This window comes from Diadema antillarum, unplaced genomic scaffold (assembly GCF_040938485.1).
Source record: "Diadema antillarum isolate AM-2024a unplaced genomic scaffold, OU_Dant_1.0 seq00001671_RagTag, whole genome shotgun sequence".
Classification (NCBI taxonomy): Eukaryota; Metazoa; Echinodermata; class Echinoidea; order Diadematoida; family Diadematidae; genus Diadema; species Diadema antillarum.
Genome location: NW_027272368.1, coordinates 574,937 through 599,946, shown reverse-complemented (window position 1 = coordinate 599,946; position 25,010 = coordinate 574,937). Strand labels below are relative to the sequence as shown.

At 37.0% G+C, this 25,010-nt stretch overlaps 1 protein-coding gene across 1 annotated transcript in view; it reads right to left on the bottom strand.

The window, feature by feature from the left end:
- The window catches only part of LOC139711576 (uncharacterized), a 35,801-nt gene extending 15,720 nt beyond the window's left edge, over positions 1-20,081 (bottom strand). The window contains exons 1-9 of the mRNA XM_071623454.1: positions 19,994-20,081; positions 12,423-12,761; positions 9,641-9,818; positions 7,873-8,063; positions 4,702-4,851; positions 3,802-4,146; positions 3,348-3,508; positions 2,654-2,767; positions 290-428 (exon numbers count right to left, since the gene is read on the bottom strand). Of these exons, the coding sequence (XP_071479555.1) occupies positions 290-428; positions 2,654-2,767; positions 3,348-3,508; positions 3,802-4,146; positions 4,702-4,851; positions 7,873-8,063; positions 9,641-9,818; positions 12,423-12,761; positions 19,994-20,081 (1,705 nt within the window). The remainder of the gene's footprint in view (positions 1-289; positions 429-2,653; positions 2,768-3,347; positions 3,509-3,801; positions 4,147-4,701; positions 4,852-7,872; positions 8,064-9,640; positions 9,819-12,422; positions 12,762-19,993) is intronic.
- Between the last annotated feature and the right edge of the window lie 4,929 nt (positions 20,082-25,010).

The following is a 25,010-nucleotide window of genomic DNA, read 5'->3' as shown; positions in this document are numbered from 1 at the left end:
GTTTAGTTTTTTATAAGGATGAGGATAAGGGTTAGGGTTATGTTTGTGGATAAAATTATATATTTGGCTTAGAGTGCAGATATTTTATGGGCATGGGAGCAATTGTGGCAGAAGCAAATGTCATGGAACCCAAAGAGTCTTGTAACAATCTTATAGCAGGAATAATACCACGTTCTGATCATAAACGGACAAAAGCGCATGATTGTTATCCCATCTTACATTTCCCTTACTTTGACATTTAAAGAACAATCATTTTTTTTTGTTATTATTATTGTACCGTGAATCTTACCTGTGTGGTAACAGCCGAGTAGCTCGGTTCGAAAGCATAAATAACTCTCCCAACTTGTCGGCGTAATCCTGTACGTCGATGCCTTGGCTCTCTCCACCAGACTCACTTTGCACATAGACGTGTGGCATCCCGATAGGTTCTGAATAAAAAGATAAGCAAGCAAAATCACTCAGACAGGCGATGTTCTAGTAGAATGAAAATAACAACTTTAATTCAGGTGTACACTTAAGGAATATTATTAACATTTTGGGCTTGCATTCAAAAATACCAATACGCATAGTTAGAAAATTCTAAAGACTCTTTTCTTTTCAAGGCAGTTTTTTTTCCAGCTGTGGCGAAATGCAGGACACTACCCCCCCCCCCCCCAAAAAAAAAAAAGAGAGAAAAATCCAATAATAGCAACAAACAAACAAACAAATAAACAAACAAGCAGACAAATACAACAAAGCATTTTCCAAACAAAAAACATGTAATGGCGTCCTTTCATCCAGTAACACATTTTATTTTGGTCTCTTTGTTCGAAGAGACTCTTGCTGCCTCTGAAAATATTTCGTTCTACTCAATTAACAGGATTAAATTGTTTTGCATATTGCTCCATGTGCTACGATTGCTCTTCAACCTAGAACTCCTAGCATTAAACGATGATGAAATGCTATGAATTGATAATTAAAATTTGTAAAATGGTAATGTATTTCCCTCCGCTTTCCCTTCCTGCACATACATTGAGCTTAAAAATAGGTGAAAGCAAAGTAATTACTAAGTATTACGTACAAATGACAAATTGTCTGAGGATGTATCTATGTTAAACCCGATTAGACGAGAGCCATCGCATTGCTGAATGATGACGTCAGTAAGTAGAAAGACGTCATCAAACGTCATCTGTATCCATGATTGATGGCTGCTGCCACCTGTCGGCCAGCCGTAGGAAGGGTAATGGTCGAAGGCTAATATCCTCACTGTGTCTTCACTCACAGATTGCTCAGAACTGGTTGATGTGGAGCTAGTGTTGATTGATACTTCACCATGAGCGGGGTTCAGACGGCAGTCTAAATTCGACAAAATGATACACCGTATTATTATCAGTGTAGTAATGAACAATGATGATTTTTATAATAAATGTCAACTGCATCACTAGCACAATTGTTTTTTGAAATTGTCATTTATACCTTGTGCATTTACGTATTCATATGCACAAAACCTCTATATTCATTAGTATAATCAACAGTTAAAGGTAAGATACTGTAAAAAATAAAATGGTAATGAAATTAACAATACACCGTGTGAGAAAATAATCTTGTCTATAATTAGATGAACACATTAAATGATCAAAGGATAAAGACATCTAAATTCATTATTCTATAGAAAGGCTAGTATAGAGAAGCGAAAAAAGAAAAAAAAAATCTGAGAGCTGAGCGCAGATAGCAGTGCTGATATGAAATACCGTACCAGGTGCACACAACTTCAGGGGGACAAAATGATTTAGTGCTTGAAACCCCAGACCATCAATGCTTCGAGACAGGTAATCTTAAATGTATCTATCTGTTTAGTTAGTTTAGTACAGGTATAAAGATGTTTCTTGCCTATATTGCACCCAAGCAGATCAAATCTCAGAGCAAAGGAATGACCAGCAGCGCTCATGGGCAGTATCCTGACCAGAGTTGTTAACCGTGGACGTGCAAATAAAACCGCATACACTTGCTCCACATTCCAGTCTGCCTGACGAATCTAGAAACAAGGAGAATTCAATATTTGGAACATGTCAGTGTGCCACGTTAATTATCAAACGCACAAGTACAGATGATGTTGACAAAGTTATGTACTGTTGTACAGTGGAAACTTGTAGTAGAGTAGAAAAGGGCATTCCTACAAGAGAGTCAGAATGGGAATGCATAGATAATATGACAATCCAGTTGTTTGTTATGAATTTCGCCAACATTAAACCTTATCCCTCATTATTAACAGTAAATACCAGCATTATAACCGAAATACGTAAAGGACAATATCAAAGTTTGATGAAACAACATTCAGCCTTATTCCGTCTGAAGACGATGTTTAAAGCTCAATACTCTAAAGTTGGGGATTGTCTTCTATCAGTCACAATCAACTGTTTTACGATGATACGCATGAAAAAATGAACGTTATTGTGTGGCTGGCGGAACTCAAGATTCGTCGTATATTGAAATAAAGATTCCGGTATGAACTCCATGCTTAGAGATTACAGTGCGGGATTAAGTTTGAAAGCAGAGATATATTATGATTAAGTCTAGGCTATAAACAGTTACGGTTAGGCTTCTCTGAAGACTTAATAAGCTGATGTGTGTGTATGTATTTGTACAATCTACGTAAGATGTGAAAGTCTCTTGCCTCCTCACTGCCATCTTGAAAAGACACTGTTAGGGTTAGCAGCCAGGGAGTCTGAATTTCTTCTCCGCCCTGGATGATCAACCCTGTGATGTAGTGTGGATCTTCAAATGTCACCTGTAAATCAACCAACATACATTTTAGTGAATATGAAGAGTTTAGGGTGAATGAAAACGCTTGGCCATGGAGTCTAGCGAGAATTCATTGTAGCCCGTCCCCTTTTCTCTCCCCCCTCTCTCTATACATATGTATATAAAATGTAATATTTTCATGTTCTTTATGTATAGATGGTCTTATGTATTTTTTGTGTTTTTTATGATATTTATAAAGATATCATAGAATGTTTTTTTTTTATTTATTTATTTATATGTTTTATTTTCACAGGGTGGCTCCGCCAGTGGTTAAACACTGTTGTATTTGGAGGCCCTGCATGTATATCATATATGTATGAAATACGTTTATAATACATGTGCTATATATGAATACAAATGTATATATTTATTTGTTTATTTATTTTAATCTAATCACAATAAATCATCAACATACACTATGCGTATGATACTAACCACGATATTTTCGAATAAAATACCCACTCATTTCTTCATTCGTTTGCATTTCAATTAATTTTCTCTTATTTGTAACGAACACGACAGAACAAAAGTTCTCATATATCCCTTTCCCATGTCTCTCAGCTCACTACAATGACGGAGTTCTCTCGCTGTGGATGTGGAATCCAGGAGGCGGGGCCATGAAGTCTAGCCTGGTTTGGGGCGTGGTCCTCATCCTTCTGACTCGTTGCTGTGATACTAGAATCGGGAATCCATCCTGCCTCCATCCCCAGTGGAATCAAGCAACGTCCTGTCCAAACAATTGTCATTAGAGCACAATTCACTTAGAAGATAGCTACTCATTTTTCAAAGAGACACATGTTTCTTACCACTGAGTAGTAAATATCAGTTCAAGTTTGTTAGTCTGTATGCTTGTCTGTTTGTCTGTGAGTTGTTGTTTAGTGTGTGTGTGTGTGTCTTGGCACGGTTAGTACACAGTTTTTAAGCAGTCTACACTCAGTCAAGATTCAATATCCAGAGGTTAATGTTCTCCTTAATAAATGAATGACGAAATTACGAAAAAGTAATGATAAGAGCTTTTACCTTCACCATTTATTGATCTTAACTCGAGTTTAAATCCACCGCTGATCCCAGATGTCCCAGTTGAAAACCGAATCCAGGCTTTATGGGTCCACAAAACGAAGTCGGATGGCAGGATGCGACCGGTAAGTTCAGAAATGATGGATTCTGACACGTTTGGAAATGAACTCTTGCCAATGACAAGTAGGTCATCTTCATTAATAAGGTCAAAGGTGACAAAATGACCCATGATGCCCAGTTCCTGTGATGTCGTAATCTTCCACTCAATGTATTCATTGTTCTGATAAGGCATCGGATAGTAAGGTGACACCAGCTCTTCTACCCCGTCTTCAATCAAGACAACAGGCTCTGACGGAAAAATTGTGTGAAAACTTTTATCAGAAATTATATTATGGTATAAAATCATCTGGTGACCTACACCTAATATTGACGCTTCATTGATATCAACACTCATTTCCTTTTTTTTTTAAAGATGAATCAATCAATATATGCTTATGATGAGACATTCAAACGACTGATGTCTGTCTGTATGCATTAACATTATGAATAATGTGAAAATGTATACGTAGTACCAACTGCTATAAGGGATACAAATCAGGTCTGCCCGCTGGGTGGAATCCTGGTGGTCTATTAGCTATAACACCTGTCTAGAGTAATCAGCATATCCTTGGTTTGTGTCCAACCCCCATTACGTATGATTTTTTTATCATGGCTACTACTAAACACTAAATAATCGATGCTTATTTACGTCGAATTTTCAACCACATACAAGTATGTCTTTACTTGTTGCTAATTGTACAAAATTACAATCGAAGTCCACGTAAAAATAGTACGTAAGTGAACCAGTGCATAAGAAACTGAAATATCGAAAGACAAAATTGATAATGAAGAAGGTTTCTATACCTGTGAGAGCGGTAAGCTCAAGTTTGAAGCCTTGTCCGATTTCTGTGGTATCTGTATCCAATTCAATCCATATTCGATTGCAGTGACTGATGGCCAAGGGGTCAGTAACAGGAAAGTTTTGACTGTCCCATATGGTTTGACTCTCAGATACTTGAAAAAAAAAATGAGGAAAGAAACAGCATATTCAAGTCTCAATCTCTGTATTCAAAATGAATCATATGAAACGCGTGAACATCGCTGGTCGCATAATACACATTCTTGAATTTTTGTATTTTTGAGGAAACAAGAAACTTCTGCTTTTATACTCGTGCGTGTTGAAGACGAAACATCGCACATAACTTTGATAAAAAGACAGTTCGGGATTATGTAATATCCATGTTAAAAAACTCATTTTTCTATCAGAAAACTATACCTTTGTATACAAGATGCAAAAGTGTTACTTTCAGGGTTCATGTAACCCTCAGCGAAGAAAATAACAACAAAAAGAATAGTTGACATGGTGGCTATGTAAATAATGTACATACCATAATACCTCGATGCACCACATCCTATGGTGAGGTCATTATCCAGCGTTGTCACATTGATGTGGAGCATTGTGACTTTGATGACATAACCGACTGGAGCAAAGACTACCCACTCACGAAAGAAGCTCGCGGGGTACAAGTCGGGGTAAAAAGTTGATGGTATGATAATAGATCCAGTACGGGGTAGTCTTATGCCCCTATCATCCGCAGTAAGCTCACAGAGGTCAACCTCGTCACAGTCTTAAAGGGAAGATAAACCCCAAGAGCAATGTGGATTGAGTGAAAGCAGCAACATTAGTAGAACACATCAGTGAAAGTTTGAAGAAAATCGGACAATCGATGCAAAAGTTATGAATTTTTAAAGTTTTGGTGTTGGAACCGCTGGATGAGGAGACTACTAGAGGTTATGACGTATGAGTGGACAACAATACCAAGAAAATATAAAGAAAATTCTACAAAAATCCATTTTTCATGAAAATTACAAATTCCATCAACTTGATATTGACATATGTTGAGGGTAGCAATTGTTCCCCCTGCTTTCTGAAAGAAGTTGGTCCATTGCTCTTTCATAATTCTAGAAAAGTGAATTTTTGTTGAATTTCCTTTATATTTTCTTTGTATTGTTGTCCACTCATACGTCATATCCTCTAGTAGTCTCCTCATCCAGCGGTTCCAACACCAGAACTTTAAAAATTCATAACTTTTGCATCGATTGTCCGATTTTCTTCAAACTTTCACTGATGTGTTCTACTAATGTTGCTGCTTTCACTCAATCCACATTGCTCTTTGGGTTTATCTTCCCTTTAATTAAAAAAAGATCGAAAGAAAAAAGATCACTAAGTACTTCTCAATGCGGAATTATGTTGTATAGGCAAAGAGTGATTGGAATGATATAAGATGGTTGCCTCAAAACTTTGGTAAATGAATACAGCGCTGGGATCATTTCTCGTTACATTAAATTATTTATTTATTATTATTTTTTTTTTTAGATCTGTCATCTCTTTAAAATCCCCCCCCAAAAAAAATATTATCGTGACAGCGTTTGAGAGAACTGCAGATTTACCTTTGTGACATTTGTCGTTATTCATCTTTTATTCAAACTATTCTACTAATAGCGCCTATAATCATTCAGAAATATACTTTGTGAGCATACCTGGTAGAAGTTTATACATTATCAGAAATTGAACATTCTTTTGTATATCATGATGCTAAGAATAATCAACAAATAAAATTCTTATCATACTAAAAACTTTCATCGGCTGAGGATGATGAATGATTAAATGACTGAGCTTCAACCAACCTTGAAAGGTTGGTTGAAGCTCAGTCATTTAATCATAAAATTCTTATCGTTTTCAAAGAATTATAGGAAATTTTCTATTATATGAAAAGTATAAATTCAAATCGAATTGAATTGAATTGAATTGAAATAAAATTGGACAAGAAATTAATTATGTATATGAATACAACACGGTTAACAGCATGTGATTTTATGCAGTGTGACACATCGTACCTGTGGGAGGGATTGCAGTAAGCTCCAAAATAAACGATCCGTTGTTTTGATGTTCAAACAACCATATGACTTTGTAGACCAGCGCTATACGATGAGAATAGATAACTATGTCTTGACTTTCATAGCCGGTGACTATACAGCGAAAACCAGTTATTTTGTTGGGTAACAGACCCGCAGCCAGTACTATTCTCTCGTCGGCTATATCCAAAGCTATCGATTTGAAGTGTACGCGAATAGAAGCATCTTCCGGTGCCTCTACAGTCCATCGGGCTTCATGATGGTTACTCCAAATCTCGAGCAAATCCACATTAGACGTTATCGTCGCCACTTCACCGTAAGAGAGGTGAATCTTGACTAAGTGATAACAAAGATGGAATAAAAAACAACTTTAGAGGTGAAAACATGTATATCAGGGTCAGAGGATCCTTCTTGGATAAATCAAAAGTTATAAGTGGTGACGATGTCGTTCCTTACTTAAAGCATGAATGAGTTATCATCATCCTTATTCTTTGCGGTACAATTTACCCAACAATAATAATCAACTGTGATTATCACAGTATAAGCCTATTGAATTCCTATATCGAAATTGTCTTCACTATCATTCCTGTTTTAATATATCACTTAAAAACAAGAAAAACAACAATATAATGAAATTACAAGTGTCATTTGTGTCCTATGTGAGTATGTACTGGAAATAAAGAAAGACCGCCACATAAGGTAATGGAAATTGATTTAATTGCTCTTTCCGTAAAGAACCTAAATACAGAGACAAAGATCCATCATCTTCAATACATAAACAGTGAATAACTATGCAGTAAAGGGAATGTCCCAACGTTGCACCTTCAATGAGTATAGAAGAAGAAAGGTTATTTTGTGCGATTCTTGTTGACAGATTGCATAAGCTGATATGATTGGAAACATACAATTCTCTATACTCATCATGAAAGATGCTGTTTATGATATACAAATCAAATCATCTTTTTCTTTCTTTTAGTTCCACCAAGTATGCAATTATTTCTTACTCGATGATTGAATACAGATGTAATAAACCTGATATCATGACCTTTTAACGTCTTTTATTTACAATCCAATTGTTTAAAAAAATGTCAAAGACAGTCAAAGCATCCGGGAACTTACCAGTGGCAAAAATGAACTCCACGTCGAACCGAGTGGCCGGCTCAGCGTAGTCACTGACCAGCATAAACCACATCCAACGGGAGATAGATTCGATCTCGTAAAGGCGAAGGCTGATGTCACCCGTGAACGTGTCGAGGATGGAATCTCGTCTACCGACTTCCTTTCCGTCGCCGACCACCAAGAGATCACGACTATTGTGAGGGATAGGTACACACTTGAAAATATATATCTATAATGCTTATTTGGCATTTTTGCAAATTGCAAAAACATGCGCACGAGTTTATACAAGGTTACACATACACAATGAAGTTGGATATGATATTCAGTTTTCTTATTTTCTTACCTGTGTTGATACAACAAAAATGTTTATGAACCAAAGAATTGTGAGTTGGAAATGGTTCTATCCCATCACATCTTTCTTGAAGGACAAGTTCACCTTCTCATACATGTGGGTTGAGTGCGTGCAGCAATATTAGTAGAATACATCAGTGAAAGTTTGAGGAAATCAGACAATCCTTTCAAAGTTAAGATTTTTAAAGTTTCTGTGTATTCACTGCTCTACAAGAAGACTACTGCAGTTTATGATGTCACATACATTGAACGATAACAGGAAAATATAAAGAGAATTTTACAAAGTGTCATTTTTTTGGACAAAAGTACACATTCCCTCGACTTGCCACTGTGTTAAGGGTAATATTTTCCCCCTGCATTCCTGAAAGAGGCAAGTTAAGTACTCTTTTATTTCTTTTCCGAGAATATTGAAAATAATTGTTGAATTTCTTCAGAATTCTCTTTATATCGTTCTACACGTGTGATATCACAATCTGTAGTAGTCTTCTTATCCAGCGATGGCGCCAATGAAACTTCAAAAATTCATAAAAGTTGAATGGTTTGTCTGCTTTTTCTCAAACTTTCACTAATGTTATCTATTTGTATTGCCGCATTTTCTCAAGTCATAAAATATACGTGTATAAGGTGTACTTGTCCTTCAATATTCGATATCACCGAGTAGCGAGAATGCATTGGATCGCAGGACTTTGTTTACTATTCAGCATTGAGATAAAAAAATCATTGTGACTGTGCATCACAAAACCAACTAAAAGTCGCACTCCTTGATTTTATATGAGGACTCAAAAAAGGTGAAACGGGTTAACCTAGTCAGTTTTGAGTTTTTCATGTTTTGTGATGGAGCTATTCTTCTTAAGTTTGGGATCATAAAATGAATCGGAAAGTGACATGCGTTTTCAGTAGTTTTTCTCCAACCCCTTTTTTGTAGAGTAGTGTGGTCAGGTATATCATAGAGGCCCCTTTTGATATCCTTTGCACACTCTTCACTTTCAACTATAACTGTTTTGAAAGTTAGCATTAATCATGGACAGAATGTGTTAATAGAGCATGCTCAATTTCAGCTTAATCTGATAATTCCTACGTTGTTGTTGCTTCGGTGGTTTACATCTTCTTATTTTGTCCAATTCATCGCACAGCTTGCACGGCTTGGTAAAGATTAAGCGCTTGAATAGACCCTTTACTCTTTTATCAGTTCACACTTTACCAGAGTGTGTGCTTTCTTACTAATATTTAGATAGATTAGGAGAGTCCATTTGAATGGAATTATATATCATTTTAAAGCTTAGAGTCTGCTCTTTCAGAATCTGCCCTCAACTAAAATTCCATGTCTGGCGACTTTTTGTTGGTTTTGTGATGCAAGGTCACGCTTATCATAATTTATGAAAAATTATTTTTTTTACTCTCATGACGGAAGACTCACCCATATTCACCTGCGCGATATACTACATAGATGCGGACAACGCACTCAGGTGGAGCTTCGATGACGTAAGAGATCCTAGTATTCAGACTCCCGCTAGACGGATAGCCAGGAAATTCCACATAATGCCAAGGCCATGTCACATTACAGCTTCCATGACCTTCATAGTCCATGGTTTCAACTACGAGTCAAGAGAACATTAGAAGCACCAGATGAGCAAATGCTAGCATCTTTAGGGGAAAAATACAATACTCGTAGATCACAACGTCTATATCTATTGTTGGATTGGTATCAATCAGCGCGCTGGCAGTGGGCGTAAAAAAAAAATGGTTTGTACCCTCCGATTTTAAACACAAACAGGCGTATCACGCAATGGAGTACATGGTGGTCAGTATAGTAATCAAACCGTTGCTACATTAAAAGCTCGCGTACTTGTGACTCAATGGAGTGGTGAATTTGCCTCCCTTTCATTTTCTCCATTTTATGCTTGCATACATACGTGACATACATTACCACAAGTAATTAGAACCTCATTATGCCACACAGGGGCATAATTTCTGCCTATATGCATGAAATAGAATATTGAAGAAATGCCCTTTCTTTTCCTATCTGTAGTCTCTGAAAGTTCGAGCTAACTATTGAGAGTAAAGCAGGTTGGGATGGAGGCGTATTTATAATGCCAATAGACGGGAAGGATCCCTTTCTCTCTTTCTCTTTCTCTCTTTCTTGCTTGGCTCTTCTGGCCGTATACACACTCTGTTCGGTTTTCAATTTCATCATTATGTATATTTGGGTTTTCTTTTTTTTATAATGTAGGCTAATTGTTTTCTACAATATTGTTAATGAATGACCAATAGAAATCATTTTAGGGGGCGGTAATTTCGTCGTTTAATTTCCTTATCGTCATTCGTCATATGAAGCAACCACTGTCAATTTGCACATCCATCAGGTCTTATTTGGGTGACAGTCCTTCTCCTATGAAAAGAAGTGGTCAGCAGCCTGTATTTAGAAAGATATAATCTAATAATACAGAGTTAACCTCTAGAATGATTTCTATAGGTCTTTCTTGAGAAAAATTATATTATTAGCCGACATTATCAAATAAAAAAGCGGACACCTAATTGTAAATGATGGAATTCAAAATTCATTTAGGTATCTACGATTGTTAGAGAGAAGGGGAGAGCAGAGGAGAGGGAGAGAGAGAGAGGGAGAGAAAGGGCACCCCCGGCATTTTCTACAAATACACACACACACACACACACACACACACACACACACACACACCGTGGAGGCCTACATACGGTCATCAGTTAACTCGAACTTAGAGGGACTACAGATTGGCTATGAAATGACATATCTTCATTCTTATTCCTTACTTTACCACATAGGCACAATTTCTGTATATGACAATTCTGTATACGACTTTATATTAATTGCCGTACTAGTGTAATTTTAGTTAGTTAAGATAAACAAATCCCTTCTACGTATAATTCCACGTCTATAAATTCGGGAACCTACAGTTTTACAAGCGTTATAGCTTTTACGTAGGCCCCATCATATTTCTGTTATTCCTTGTGGCACCTTCATATAATGATATGACCATATACATTTGTGTTCAGTATGGTTTTTTTTCAATCAAAAGACGTGGTTGTATATATTTTGTATTCTTACTTGTTGTATTGCTGTCCATGATTTTAAAATTTCTTTGAGAAAGTGGATATATGAAATGAATTTTAACTGAACTGATGAGGTCCTACACCATGTGACCCTGTTTGCACCCCTTAAAAGCTGAATATGAAAGAGGCAGAATTCACTCAACAGGGTCATACGCTATGATATTTAATAGTCACCTGCGCATGCGCACACTACAATAATGTCATATCAAATTGGGAAAGTTATACCCATCTTCGCTTCTATCATCTTTGCTATCAATGAATACCCATACGTGAAATATGCACTATTCCCTGGGTTATTGGCCCTCTACGGTTTTGAGGAATTTGAGAAACACATCTACGAAATTTTAATGCGCAAGTGCAATAATGATTGGCAATAAGATCTTGCTGATGATAGCATTAACATGTTACACTGTATTACTATGATAATTACATTGCTATGTAATACAGCTAAAAAATGATGTTTGTCAACACGTGATACCTAATACCTATAGACTATCATGCTGTTATTCAGCATTCTTATTGCTTCTGGTCCCTCTCCTAGAGAATCAATACTGAGTCCTTTTGTACCGAAGAGTAGACCTGACTCTCCCACTAAGGCAGTCATCTGTACATCATGCGCGTTCCCGATTTTTTTTTTTTCGGGAAAGGGGCATATTTCAGGGATAGTCCCAAAATTGTTGAAATGGGGGTCTTTTAGTATAAATTTTCCGAAATATTATCAATTAGGGGTGATTTTCAGATAGTTCCTAAACAATCTTGAAATAGGGTTCCGACTACGATTAGTTTCAACCCCCGAAAATTCCGAAATATGGTAGTGGTGCTTTTTGGTGTTTGCCCGATCTCCCGAATGTGCTCATTCTACCTTTGTGCATGTTTTTTTTTTTTTTTTTTTCCGGAAAGTATGACGCCGGGCCGGCCTTCTCTTTGCAGGACATTTCACCACATGCACTGCACATAATTAGATCGTACCGCTTTGCTGCATAAATGGTTAACCGTCTGAGTGTTTGTGTATGGGTGTGTGTGCGTGTGTGTGTGTGTGTGTGTGGGGGATAATTGGCATGTTGTGGAATATCACAGGGCGAATAAAACCAAGAGATGCTAAGCCATACCTTTAGCACTGATGTTTACGAGAAACCCTCTCCGAACAACCTCAGAATCACTGATGAACTCCAGCCACGCTTCACTGTGTCTGCAATTAACCTCTGAAGGAAGGGCGCCCCCACTAAGTGTTATCAGCCTAGTCTCTTCGAGTCCCGAAACGTTACCGAAGCCGACTTTGAGCACATCGTAGCCAGGTTCGAGGTCGAAATCATCAAAGCTCAAGACAATACTCTCGTTTTGTGGAGACTGGATGAGCCACGTCAGGTGGACATTGTTCTCGTAGTTGTTTGGGTAGTTTGGTGACGTCACAACCTTTGTCTTACCAACTGATATTGTGATGGCTTGTGCTAATTGGTAAGAACATAAAATCATTTAATGAATACACGAAAGAATAAACTCCACCCAAGAAAAACAAACACGAAAATAATGACAAGGATTTCATAATGCACCTTCATACATTGCTGATGCTTTTTTTCTTAGCCCTACATGTAAACAAGAATATATCAAAAATACGACCATAATGAGATCGATTTAGTTGAATGAAAAAAACAAGAAACAAAAAACAAAACAAAACTGGAAATGAACTCACTATTTGCGACGTTTCGCCGATTATCAATTGACTTCTTCGGGCAAATTTGGTCATTTGACCGAAAAAGGCAATTGATAATGGGCGAAACGTCGCAAAAATTGAGTTTAATTCAAGTTTTATACTCGGCTGTGTGTTTGAATTATCATCTACTAGACTTTTCAGTCATGAATTTTATGGCAAAATAACAACGCGCAACGAAACAAAACTAGACTAGCTTGAAATGCAATTTCTATTCCAATGACAAGTTCACTATACTGATGAATAAAGTGTTTAAAACAGATTGATAGAAGTTTCATTTGAATTGGACAAAAATGAGAAAAGGTGGGCTTCTGACTTTCATAAGCTTTTAAGAACTATTGATCTTAGCCGTATATGCATAGAAAGTAAATTAGCTGAGTCGTCATCCCACACTCTTCTATCGGTTTTGAGCGTAGAAATATTATCAAACTTATGACTTTGGTGGATAATATAAGAAACATAATCCCTCTCCTCGAAGTCAACGTTACTAAGTTATTACAAAATTCAAAAATAAATGTGTGGATTTATGAGTAGGTCACTGGGGGCTTTATGCGGTTATTATATCGTCCCCTCCCCCAAGTTGTTTATGTGGTTGCTCTTCCTATATTCACTGTTTTGTGAAAACAGGTGCAAATTCGCAATGCCTTATCACACTGCCTGGTTTTCTGTCATTTTGTAAATGATTTAAATCTGGTTTGTCAAGTCAGTTTAAACATTGTGTGGAAGTGTCCTTTCACGACTGTTCAGACCTTTCACTCGAATGTTCGATTTATTGGGCTGTTTCCACGGTAAATTCGTCAGAAAGCAATGCTTAGTTACATATTAATTGTTGTTATTTCATAAATCATTTCAACAAAGGAAATGGTATTTTGCTTTTGATAAGATTCCTGACAATATTGGCATAACACGTCTCAATAAAGAATGGTAATATCTAGAGTATTATTCCTATTTTTTTCTTCATAAAGTTAAAACTATGAACTTTGTTCTTTCACTTTTGTACAAACTATTGTTGCTTAATCATATTCACAACACAGTTTAAAGCGTCGTTTCTCTTTCCTTTAAAACAAAAGAATGATATTTCCCAGACTAGATTTTATCTGTACTTTAGAACCTTCATTTATCCATTTTCTGTTTCATTCCAGACTGACTTACCAGTCTCACATTCATAGAAGAAATGTACAATATCTTCCAACTCTTCTTTAAAAAACTAACATGTATCACTGCTAACTTTTTTCATCTTATGCAGTTGCTTATCTAAAATCAAAATCCTATTCACTACCTGATACGCAAAGTATCTCAATCCAATATCCAGAGTAAAACGAAATATCATAATGTGATACTTTTCCATTTTTATAGTTTCAGGAGGACTTTCCAAATGTCGTTTCCATTTTGAACATATTGAGGGTAATCAAATCATATCCAGAACATATCTAAAATCTTTGTGTGGATAAAACTACTATAATATTTCGTAACAAGATGCATGAATAGGCTCTTCAATACAATGTGGTAATGAATTCCCCTTTTGATTTTCCTTTCCTCTTTTGCCGCTATTTGCTGTCGCCATCTGCATATTGCTGTAATCTTCACTGCATGTCTTGATAATTTTATTATATCTCAATCCGTATTTTGTTTAAATTGATTAAATCCTATTGAGACAATTCATAGATAAAATGATACATTGGTTGTATACATGCAAGTGCAATTATATGTTGGAGACTAAGAGACTCTAAGAGACTAGAGTCTAAGACTGACAAACTTTTGTTCATTTTTCCTGTCACCATTTTGGTCTCTTGATATCCTTTTACAGTAGTACAGTTATTGGATTTCCCACGTCTAATTTGCCCAATGCTTCCTTTATTCTTGTGCACGTCGAGGCATACAACGGATGTGTTATTCTTTTAAAAAGATTTAATTGAATTGCGTTTTCCCCACTTCTTGCTGATGAAAATATATATCAGGATAGCATACAGAAGTGAGAATGGTTAAAGTAAGTTCTCTATTAGTACAGCAACGTGATAAGCTCAAACATCCTTCCGCACACGTTCTCGAAACTTGAGCCTTCTGTCAATGTTTTATTCTGAGTATGTGAACGGACATTTCAGTAGGAGTGCATCTAAGCTCAACTTAGATTGAATCTGGAAAGAAAATCAAATTATTAATTGAAAGGGAGCATCCCTGTTTTTAAGCACTTAACGTTTAAAAACTACTGTTCTCATATGGTTATTAAAGAGATAAATATGTGCGTTTATAAATAAAGGCAATCATTATTTTGTTCTACATGATTTGATTATACTTTCAGTCTCGAAGAATATTCTGGAGGACTTTCAAATTTCAGAACAGGACAAATTCGTATATAAAAACCACGAAGTCACAGTGGACTGCAGTGGCGGATCCAAGGGGGGAGGGGGAGCGCAACGGGCGCCCCCATTTACCTATTTTTTTTTTAAACAAAAGAAATAGAAAGACAAAACGGGGGAGGGGTGCGTGCGCTCCCCCTTTAATCATGCAAAGGCGCCCCTCTTTACGGAATTCCTTGATCCTCTCCTGGAGTGTTGTATCATGCTACTTTGTTAATGGAGCCGAGCGGGTTGCCGGCAGAAATTTTTATTTGCAAATGCCGACCCAGCTAGCCTCTGCGCTTTTGAGATGAAAATTGGTTGGATAAATCTGTAAACGTGACTGGTAATCCCGCAGCCGTGATAAGCTGATTAAATTCTAATTCTCTCTATAGTCACGACCTTTTGAGAAAGTAAAATATGCATGTAAAGGCCGTGTCACACCTTTCCGGGCAAGTCTTGCGTGCAACTTGCGAAGAACAATTTTTGCTACCCAGATGCCCCGCACATGACAGTACCTAGCACGTATCTCGACCGTAGTCGCCCTGAGTTGCGCACGCAAGTCCAATTTACCCGCAACCAAGTTTTAGGCCCTGTCACACCTTTCCGGTCAATCTACGCGAGCTTGTTGCATGTGCACAATTTTTGTGGGCGGACGATGATTTGGGCTCAAATGTATTCCGTGTGATCTGCGTGTCAGGCGCATGGGTGGCGCATGAGGGCTGACAACTCTGTGCAGGAATCCCTCTAAAGGACTTCAATATGGTAGAGTTGGCACAGAATGTCATTTATCTTGGTCAATGGGGCGCTTGTATAGCGCATAGGCACAGATCCACGAGCAACCTACGTACTTCAAGCGGGTTAATTGCCTGTGACTTGCTGCAGATACGGGCCTCCTACTGGTGTTCTGCATGGACATCTGCGGGCAATCCCCGCTACTCACCCGGAACAAGTTTTGGTCATGCTCAAAACTTGGCTGCGGGTAAAGCGGATTGCGTGCGCACCTATTGGCAACTACGGGCGAGAAACGTGCTAGGTGCTGTCGGGTGCGTGCCATCTGCGGGAACCTCCGGATAGCAGAAATTGTCTCCCGCAAGTAACAAGCAAGGCTTGCCCGGAAAGGGTGAGCTTGGTCAAAACCTGTTCCGGGTGTGTCGCGGGGATTGCCCGCAAGGGTCCACGCAGAACGCAGGGGGCTCGTAGCGGCCGCATTTCGCAGGCAGTTCCCAAGCAGGTAACATGCAATTGTAACGCAGGTACTTCGTAGTGCCCGTATGTCGTCAGTAACTAGAACTTAAGTAAGACGTAAGTAATACGTACGCGTTCAGCAGGAAAGGCGCACGCGAAATCCTAGTCTTCCCGCAGAAAATTTTCCTGCGTGCTGGGAAATCCCTGCACGCAACAAGCTCGCAAGGCTTACCTGGAAAGGTGTGACAGGGCCATAACGATGTCAAATAATCTACGTACAGACCCATTAGATAGACATTGATAGACGTAATAGCGTGCAGGATGCATGAGTTCAATTGAGATCCGTTCACGTATCTCTCACCATGAAAACGATGATGAACTACTACAGTCAATTACATCGATTCATACGAAAGAAAAAAAAAACACACAATAAGATAAAGATACATTGAAACAATAAAGCCGGACTTGCTCAACGGACGAAAATGCACTAGGATCATGATAGATTTGAGTGGAATACAATTTCATGTATTTTGCCTGGTTGGCAAATATCATGCAGTCATATTTTGCCAAACTACATTGCCTCGCTCCGTTAATTGCTACAGTGATAATATCAGATTGTGTGCACAATCAGATACTGATTTTATCATCTATGACGGTTTTCTTTAAACAGCAAGCTTTCTATGACATGTTCTAAATATATAAACGTTTCCATTTTTCGTTTACTCCGTCAGTTTGACAATTGAAATGAAGCACTAAAAACATGCTAGAATTCTGTATCAATTTTTGTATTTCTTTCGTTTTACATGCCATGTACTTACAAAAAAAAACAAACCCGACGTATTCTACCATCAAGCTGTGTATTTTGTTTGAAACGAATAGGCAACCATCATAGTTCTTTTTAAGCTTTGTGAGCGACGTACTTGCCTTGATGCCATCTAATTTCTATTTTGTACATGTTTTATTGTATTCATTTACTCATTACCAATGACAATATCTTTACCGGTGCCAAGACCGTTGGAAAACACCATCTTCACTATTTAGCACTCAGCATTGTGCTATAAACCTACTAAAAAAACACCAACAACTGTATTCATATTTACGTGTATGAGTATGACAGCGCGTTTAACGTGTAGTTGCAGCGTTTATACAGGGTTTGTGGAAATTGATATTGATGGGGTAAATTCATGGAAGAATTTTTCTTAAAGGGGGAATTCCAGTGGAGTGGAAAGTTTGTTTGAAAAGAAGGAGTAAAATTTTATCAACACAACAATGAAAATTTGATAAAAATCAGATGAATAATAAAGTTTGAATTAGGAAGCGTCCATGATTTTTCTCGAAATAGTTTTTGACCAGTCAAAAAGAAATAATGAATATGCAAATAGTGGAATGATGATGTCATTCCCTCACAACTTGCCATATTGATAGTGCGTATGAAAAAAAATTAAATATCTCATTTTTCATTCAAACGAAATTATGCCCAATCTCAAATCCTTATTACCCTTAACTATTAATTATTTTGAACAGGAATGCCTGTTTTGAAATTCTTTAACCAAGAATAATAGTATAATGTTTTACACTTTTGTAACGGAATGATTGAATTTTCGCCATTTTTTTATTTGCACACGACCAATGAAAAAAATTGTGCTGTAACCACATCATCAGCTCATTTATGTACGTATTCAAATCAACTGTACGAAAACTGTTTTGCAGAAATTAAAAAAAAACTTCACAATTTCATAACTTCCCTAGTTTTTTTAGCTCATTTCCGTCCTCTTTTTTTTTTCATTTTACTGTTGAGCTTATTAGATTTTACTCTTTCTTGTCCAACTAACTTAAAAATTGCCCTGGAATTCCCATTGAACATTACGTCATACTATCTGCAGCAATATGTTTGAACTATACATCCCCTCCCCCCCCCCCCAGAAAAAAAAATAAACAGAAATAAAGATTGTGTTCCTACTTACGTTTTATGGTCGTAACGCTTAAACAGAGTGTGAGAAAATTGTTTTCAGCAAATCACTAATTGCACTGGACACTGTATAATTTTCTATTGATTGTCTTTTATCTAGCGCTGTAACCGGTTTTTATTCCGCTTATTCGCTAGAAAATGCATCTACGTTTCAACGCATTTGTCATGTTTGTTCCTTGAAAAATATCGGAATTGTCATCAATATGAGACTTAAAAAAATGTAGATAGCTGTTATAATGTATATATACATCATCAACATTCTTGATCAATATATATCATCACCATGCACCATCATTCCGTTTGGCATTGTCAGAAAGGAATATAAAAGATATGAGACAGAAAATGAAAAAATCCCAAAATGAGTGGCCCAAACCGTATGTATTTATTAACTTTGCGCATTCAAGAGGGTAGGTAACTCAGCACCTATTGATCCAAAAACCTCCCAAGTACACCAAATAATGCCATACCAATAAATCACATAACACGTCTAAGTCTAAACGATTGTAACATTTAAAGAAATAACAGCCTCTGATTACAGTAATGGTCACAAAAGGTTAAAAGAATGCTAGTGATGACAGGCAGAATATTATCTACAATAAAACAACTATATTGAATACGTATATAATATATATATATACGTACATGTGACTCCGCATTAAAAAAAAAAGTTGCTGGGCATGGATTTTTAGTTAAGCGCAGAATTTGAAAGAACAGACTCTTAGCTTTAAAATGATGTATAACTCAATTCAAATGGATTCTCCTAACAATTCTAAATATTGGATAGAAAGCACACATTCTGGATAAGTGTGAGCTGAGCAAAAAAGGCTCTGAAGTACAGGGTCTATTCAAGCGCTTAATCTTTCCTAAGCTGTGCTAGCTTTTCGATGAATGGGACAAAATAAAAACAGGATTTAGACCACTGGAGCATGAACAATAAAGGGCTAATTAGATTAAGCTGAAATTGAACACGCTCTATCAACACATTCCGTCCACAAATGCCAACTCTCAAAACAATAGCATTATCCTTTCAAAAGATATTGGGATTGAAAGTGATGAGTGTACAAAGGATTTTCAAAAAATAAAAAGGGTCTCTGAAAGGCATGCCTGCTCCCACTACTCGTAAAACTGCTGAAAACACACTTTCCCGTAAGCCAATCATGTTATGATCCCAAACTTAGGAATAATGTAGAAGAAAAATAGCTCTTTCAGAAAACATGAAAACAGACCATTGACTTGGTAGACCCGTTTTTGAGTCCTCACATAAATTTCAAGGGGTGCGACTTTTTGTTGGTTTTGTGATGCACGGTCACATATACATAATACATGTAGATATAGATATATATGTTTTATATATATATATATATATATATATATATATATACTCAATAAATCACATAATTGAGGTCGAAAGACTAAGACTGAGGATAGTAAATTGTTCTTGAATGGTTAAAAGAGAAGCGATCGTTAATTGCCACTCACCTTCTCCAGTTTCACTCTCCACATAACCCAGGATTAGTACCATCACAAATACTGCAGAACAGCAGAATATCTCCAGTTCCTTCGCCATTAGATTATCAATACATTTGTGTGCATCCGGCGTAGCATGAGCTTGATCGTTTATCTCAGTTTCAAGGGCACTAGGCAGAGATAACTGAATCAGAAGCGCTTTAGGTATCTCAGAACTTCCTGGCTTCAACACTCGCTAGATTTGTTTCTTGCATCCAGTTGGTCCGACATCCCCATTAATTGTGGCACCCTCGACAGAAACAGATCGCATTTATACGGTTGCTATGGGCTGAAGCTCAAGAGCACGTGACCGCTATAGGTGGTAGCAATTAATTGCACGTGTTATCCTTCAGTGGAAGATTGTCCTTCGTCATAGCCTACTGTATCTTTGTTCATGTATTTATTCTATCATCTATTTACAAATTTTCCGACCCAATTTCATTAGCAATGCATTCATATTCATGAATAGGCATTAGAATTGGAGGGATTTTCGTCAACTCTCTGCTCTCATGGTCCATTTTGTTTTTATGTTCCTTTCTTATTTCATTCAACAAAGAAAGAAATTCATTTGATTTTACGCTGTAAATATGGTTATCGCACAATTTTGAGCAACTGTCATCATGTCATATTCACCTTGTGTTTTTGTTTTGAAGTTTTGGTAACAAGATTTCCTTTTTTGTTTTCAAAGTTTCAATGTAAAACTCTGTTCAAGTACATCGTAGAAGTAAATTGCTTTTCATTTTCAAAGTTCTAATCTGATTGATAAAACTATGAACGTTATGTATAAGATTAATCTATATTTATTTTTCTATTTACATAGAAATGTATTGTGTATATACAGATTGTGCTTTATGTCACGTTTTGACATTTCGGGATTCTTCCATAGGTAGCTTTGCATGAACCTTTCCCGTGTCAACGCACTTCAACAACCTGTAGCCGCAGATCTGTCGGTAGATTGTTGGCCTGTTACAGGTAGTTTTGCTGGTTGTCAAATACTTTAGCCAAACTGTCTCTGTCCGTATTCGAGAGCCATAGTCGTAAAATGACGGTCTGTGTATGAAAGTGGATGTTTGTTACTTTAATTGCCCGAGGAAAAGAAAATTCAATGTGAAAGCAAGGGTCCGAATTCAAGGTACATACAATTTGCACAAATTATTCAGTCAGAGGAAGAGAACAAAAACATTGGCATAAAAACAGTGTCAAATAGAAATTACTCCAATATTGCTTGCTTTGTGTGAATTTGAATCATTAATTTTCATCACGGCGGTGCTGGTGCGAAAGACATTCTACCTGCTCTTTTGATTTCTTGATTCTTCTAACATCTTTTACAGGTTTACTTGAGAAATCACGAATTCGATTTTTAATGAAATTGAATCGAACGAACTAGTTAGATCTTTTAATGTGGATCTTGGTGATCGAATGCAATTAAAGGAGAATAAGCATGTATTTGCTTTTCAGAGTCGCTCTCATTTTAAAGCACAGTTGATAGTGAATGCAGATTTTTGTATCATTAATGAAAAGCAGGAAACTCAGTTCACCAGCAAGTTTTGGAAGGTTGTTCAATTTCTTTAATTCATTTATCATAGTCACTTTATTCGAGGACATTCGAACGCATCTTTCATCGCTTTTAAATGACAAATGGTCCGCCTAAATACTTGACCCGACTACAGTTATGGCTTATGGCCTCACCAGCGTCTTCTGAATAGGATCTACATATTGTTCTTTATATCCTGTGTTGAAGTCCCTAATGGACTGCCTATAGTTCGGAGAAAGGCATATCGAGTTTTCAGTCTTTATGTACAACTGCCTATAGGCCTGGTTAAATGCACTTAATGGCCACAGTGGCAGACAAAAAGAGGCATTAAAATGTTATACACATGTGTATGTGTATAATCTATTTTGTGTATTGCATTTACTGAAAAGCATTGGTCACAGAGAGATATATGGACGAAAAATGAACAGTCAAGGAAAGAGGAATGGTGCGCTGACTTATTTTTTTTTTTTCGTGTAATTAATTGTGGAAAGAGACAGCACAGAAAACCCTAGTAGGGGAGACTGTCTCTCTGTTACCTTTTGGTGAAAAGACAAGATTTGTGTGTGTGTGTGTGTGTGTGTGTGTGTGTGTGTGTGTGAGTGTGTGTGCTTTTCTGGCATCTTAAATTCGTTAGATCTTGAATTTTGATGACTTCGTTTTTTAACCGAACAAGACAAACAACAACACCAACTAATGTATGTATATGTGTATGGGTAGTTTTGAATGCTATAGCACCATGATGCATACGCCTTCTCTCTCTCTCTCTCTCTCTCTCTCTCTCTTTCAGTGTATGCATTTTTATGTGGACAAACATTTCAGACTGTCAATGGAATGAACGTTATTAACAATACTGTTAAATGATATGCAATAAAGCGTTGTGGTTAGAATATATAGATACAGAGAGAGTGTGGGGGGGGGGGGGGAGAAAGAAAGAGGTTAATGCGAATTACATTATCTGCATATCGCGATCCACTGAATAACATGATAATTATTCAAACATTACTTAAAAGCTCAAATATTTGCATTTTATGTACCAGCACTTCACTGCTTTACTACACACATTCCTAATAAAATGACACGTTTGACAGAAACCTCACCAGCATTTTGTCATTTACCTGCAATATCTAATTTGTAGACTTCTTGTGGAACTGGGCTTTGAACCTTTTTCCATTTCTCTCCCCCTCTTCCATACATGAATTACCATGGTTCTCATATTATCGAATCAATTGCGAAGGTATCGAAAAATAAAAAGAGAAGAAAAAAAGAACAATGTCAGTACCATTAACTAGATTACCATGCCCTAGCTGCTCTAATTTTCGCGATATGAAGATAATAACTTTTCTCTTTGCAAGGCTAGATGAGCTTGCTTTCTATTGATCACATGATCTGATGCATGATTGACAAGTCTTGTGTGCTATCAACATAAAATATAAGAAAGATTCTGCAACCCCCGATCTGACGAAGAAAGTACGACTTTGGCAACTCTCAAAACCAATTTGTTAATGCTTAATTCACTTGCTAAATCATTTGCCGGAAAGATGATTTTCATTATATTCCTCTTTCAGTTATAGGGTCATTATTTGTGTACATTTCGCTAACGTGACGCTAGGTTCTCTAAGTAAATTAAGCGAGTGCATGGTTGTTCATGACCATGTTGCACTTTTCAACGTTGAACTACAAATCGTATTACACTTCATGGAGACTGTGCAATATCCACAGCCTACATAGTCAGGCTTAGATGTATGGAAACATTTCTTCGATTGCCGATAATAATTCTTTTTTTGCTCTAATAAAGTAATGAAGAGGTGTTGTCATTAGGCTAATTGAGAGAATTGTTTCATATTTTCCATCATATCTTTTCCAATCAGAGATAAAATTCAATACAAAGGCTAGATGTGCTCAGCTCTCCTGGTTTCCCTTACCTACCAGGAAATAATCAAAATAAACAAATACACCCCAAGAAAAACCCAACAACAATAACAACAACAACAACAACAATTTCAAGAAATCACATTGGTGTAAGGATACGCACATCTGAACCCATAATGATATCGATAACAGTAATAACGACTGTAATAAAATAAGTAGCAATAATAATATCCATAATGACGACAGTGTTAATGTATATTCATTTCCATTTATTTTGCGTCACGTCACGAGAACTGCTACAATTATTTTCTACTGCATTCTAACACACGTGTACCATGTCTTGTATGTGGTACTTGCTAGCACATTCACCTGACAGATGGTATTAATGCATTCACACAAAACAATGAAATGGACTCCTGCCAATTGATGTCAATTGACGGACCATTCTGGTCACCTGGTCTATCGATACGCAGGTTCATTTTGTTTGAACATGAATTCCATTATTGCCACGTCGGGCAAGCTTCTGCATTATGCCGCTTTGGAAAAAAAAGTGAAATTACTTAGAAAAAGAAGGTCATTTGTACCAATGCTCAGATGAGCTAATTGCCGGGGCTAATTGTGAACTTGTTTATTAGCATAATAAGACGTGCTGGGGGTACCCAGTTCGTTGACATGGTAGTGAGTCAAATACTCGCATCTGATGGTTGCTGGATAGCTGCTGCCATAAAAGCCGTCGTTGTTGCAACTTATTGCAATAAAATTGTAAAGAGCTTTATGAAATAGCGCTCGGTTGGAATACATGTAGACAGTCAACAATGACGATCAAAGTCAAGCTGGTTTATCACTATTTTATGCTTTTTCCAGTCAGATATCATATTTCAATGAAAGAAATCATGAAAGACGAGAGAGGCAATAACGTTTCTCACGTTTGAACAATGCTACCATTGGTCTGATAAGCTCTCTATTACAAGCGAAGAAATATACATTAGATACACAAAGTCTCACTATGATTGGCGCACCAACACACACGATAACTATGATAAAAGACAAGCACTAAGACAGAATGCTGTATTAATGCATTACCAACACTACAAAAGCAAACCACAGGCTTGGGCAATCTGATATTTAATAGGCTAGTGCATAGAAAGAAGTAATTAAATAGAGAAATGTAACAAAACAAATCTAACAAAAGGCACTCCAATACTTTTTGTGGATCTTTTTAGCACCCTCGTATAACATTATACAGGTGTAGTTCTAAACTGCCTCAAACATCATTTATTAGGCCTTACTAAAGTACTTTAGGCAAATCGTTTTCTCTCATTTATTTTATCATAATAACTGTTAATTTGAGTGTAGCATGTGGTTTATGTGGTTTATGTTGTTGTTGTTTTTTTTTATACATTTGTACTAGTATTTGAGAAGTATTTACTGTATCCACGAGTATTATTGTCCTTTTCTTCTCCATAGGGCCAAAGCTGTATCCGTGGTCTGTATCGTTATCTATACACATGATCCCTATCGGAATCTACGCTTAAAAAGCTTGCTTTAAACCAGGTCTCATCGTATTTCTTTTGCAGTTCTTTTACA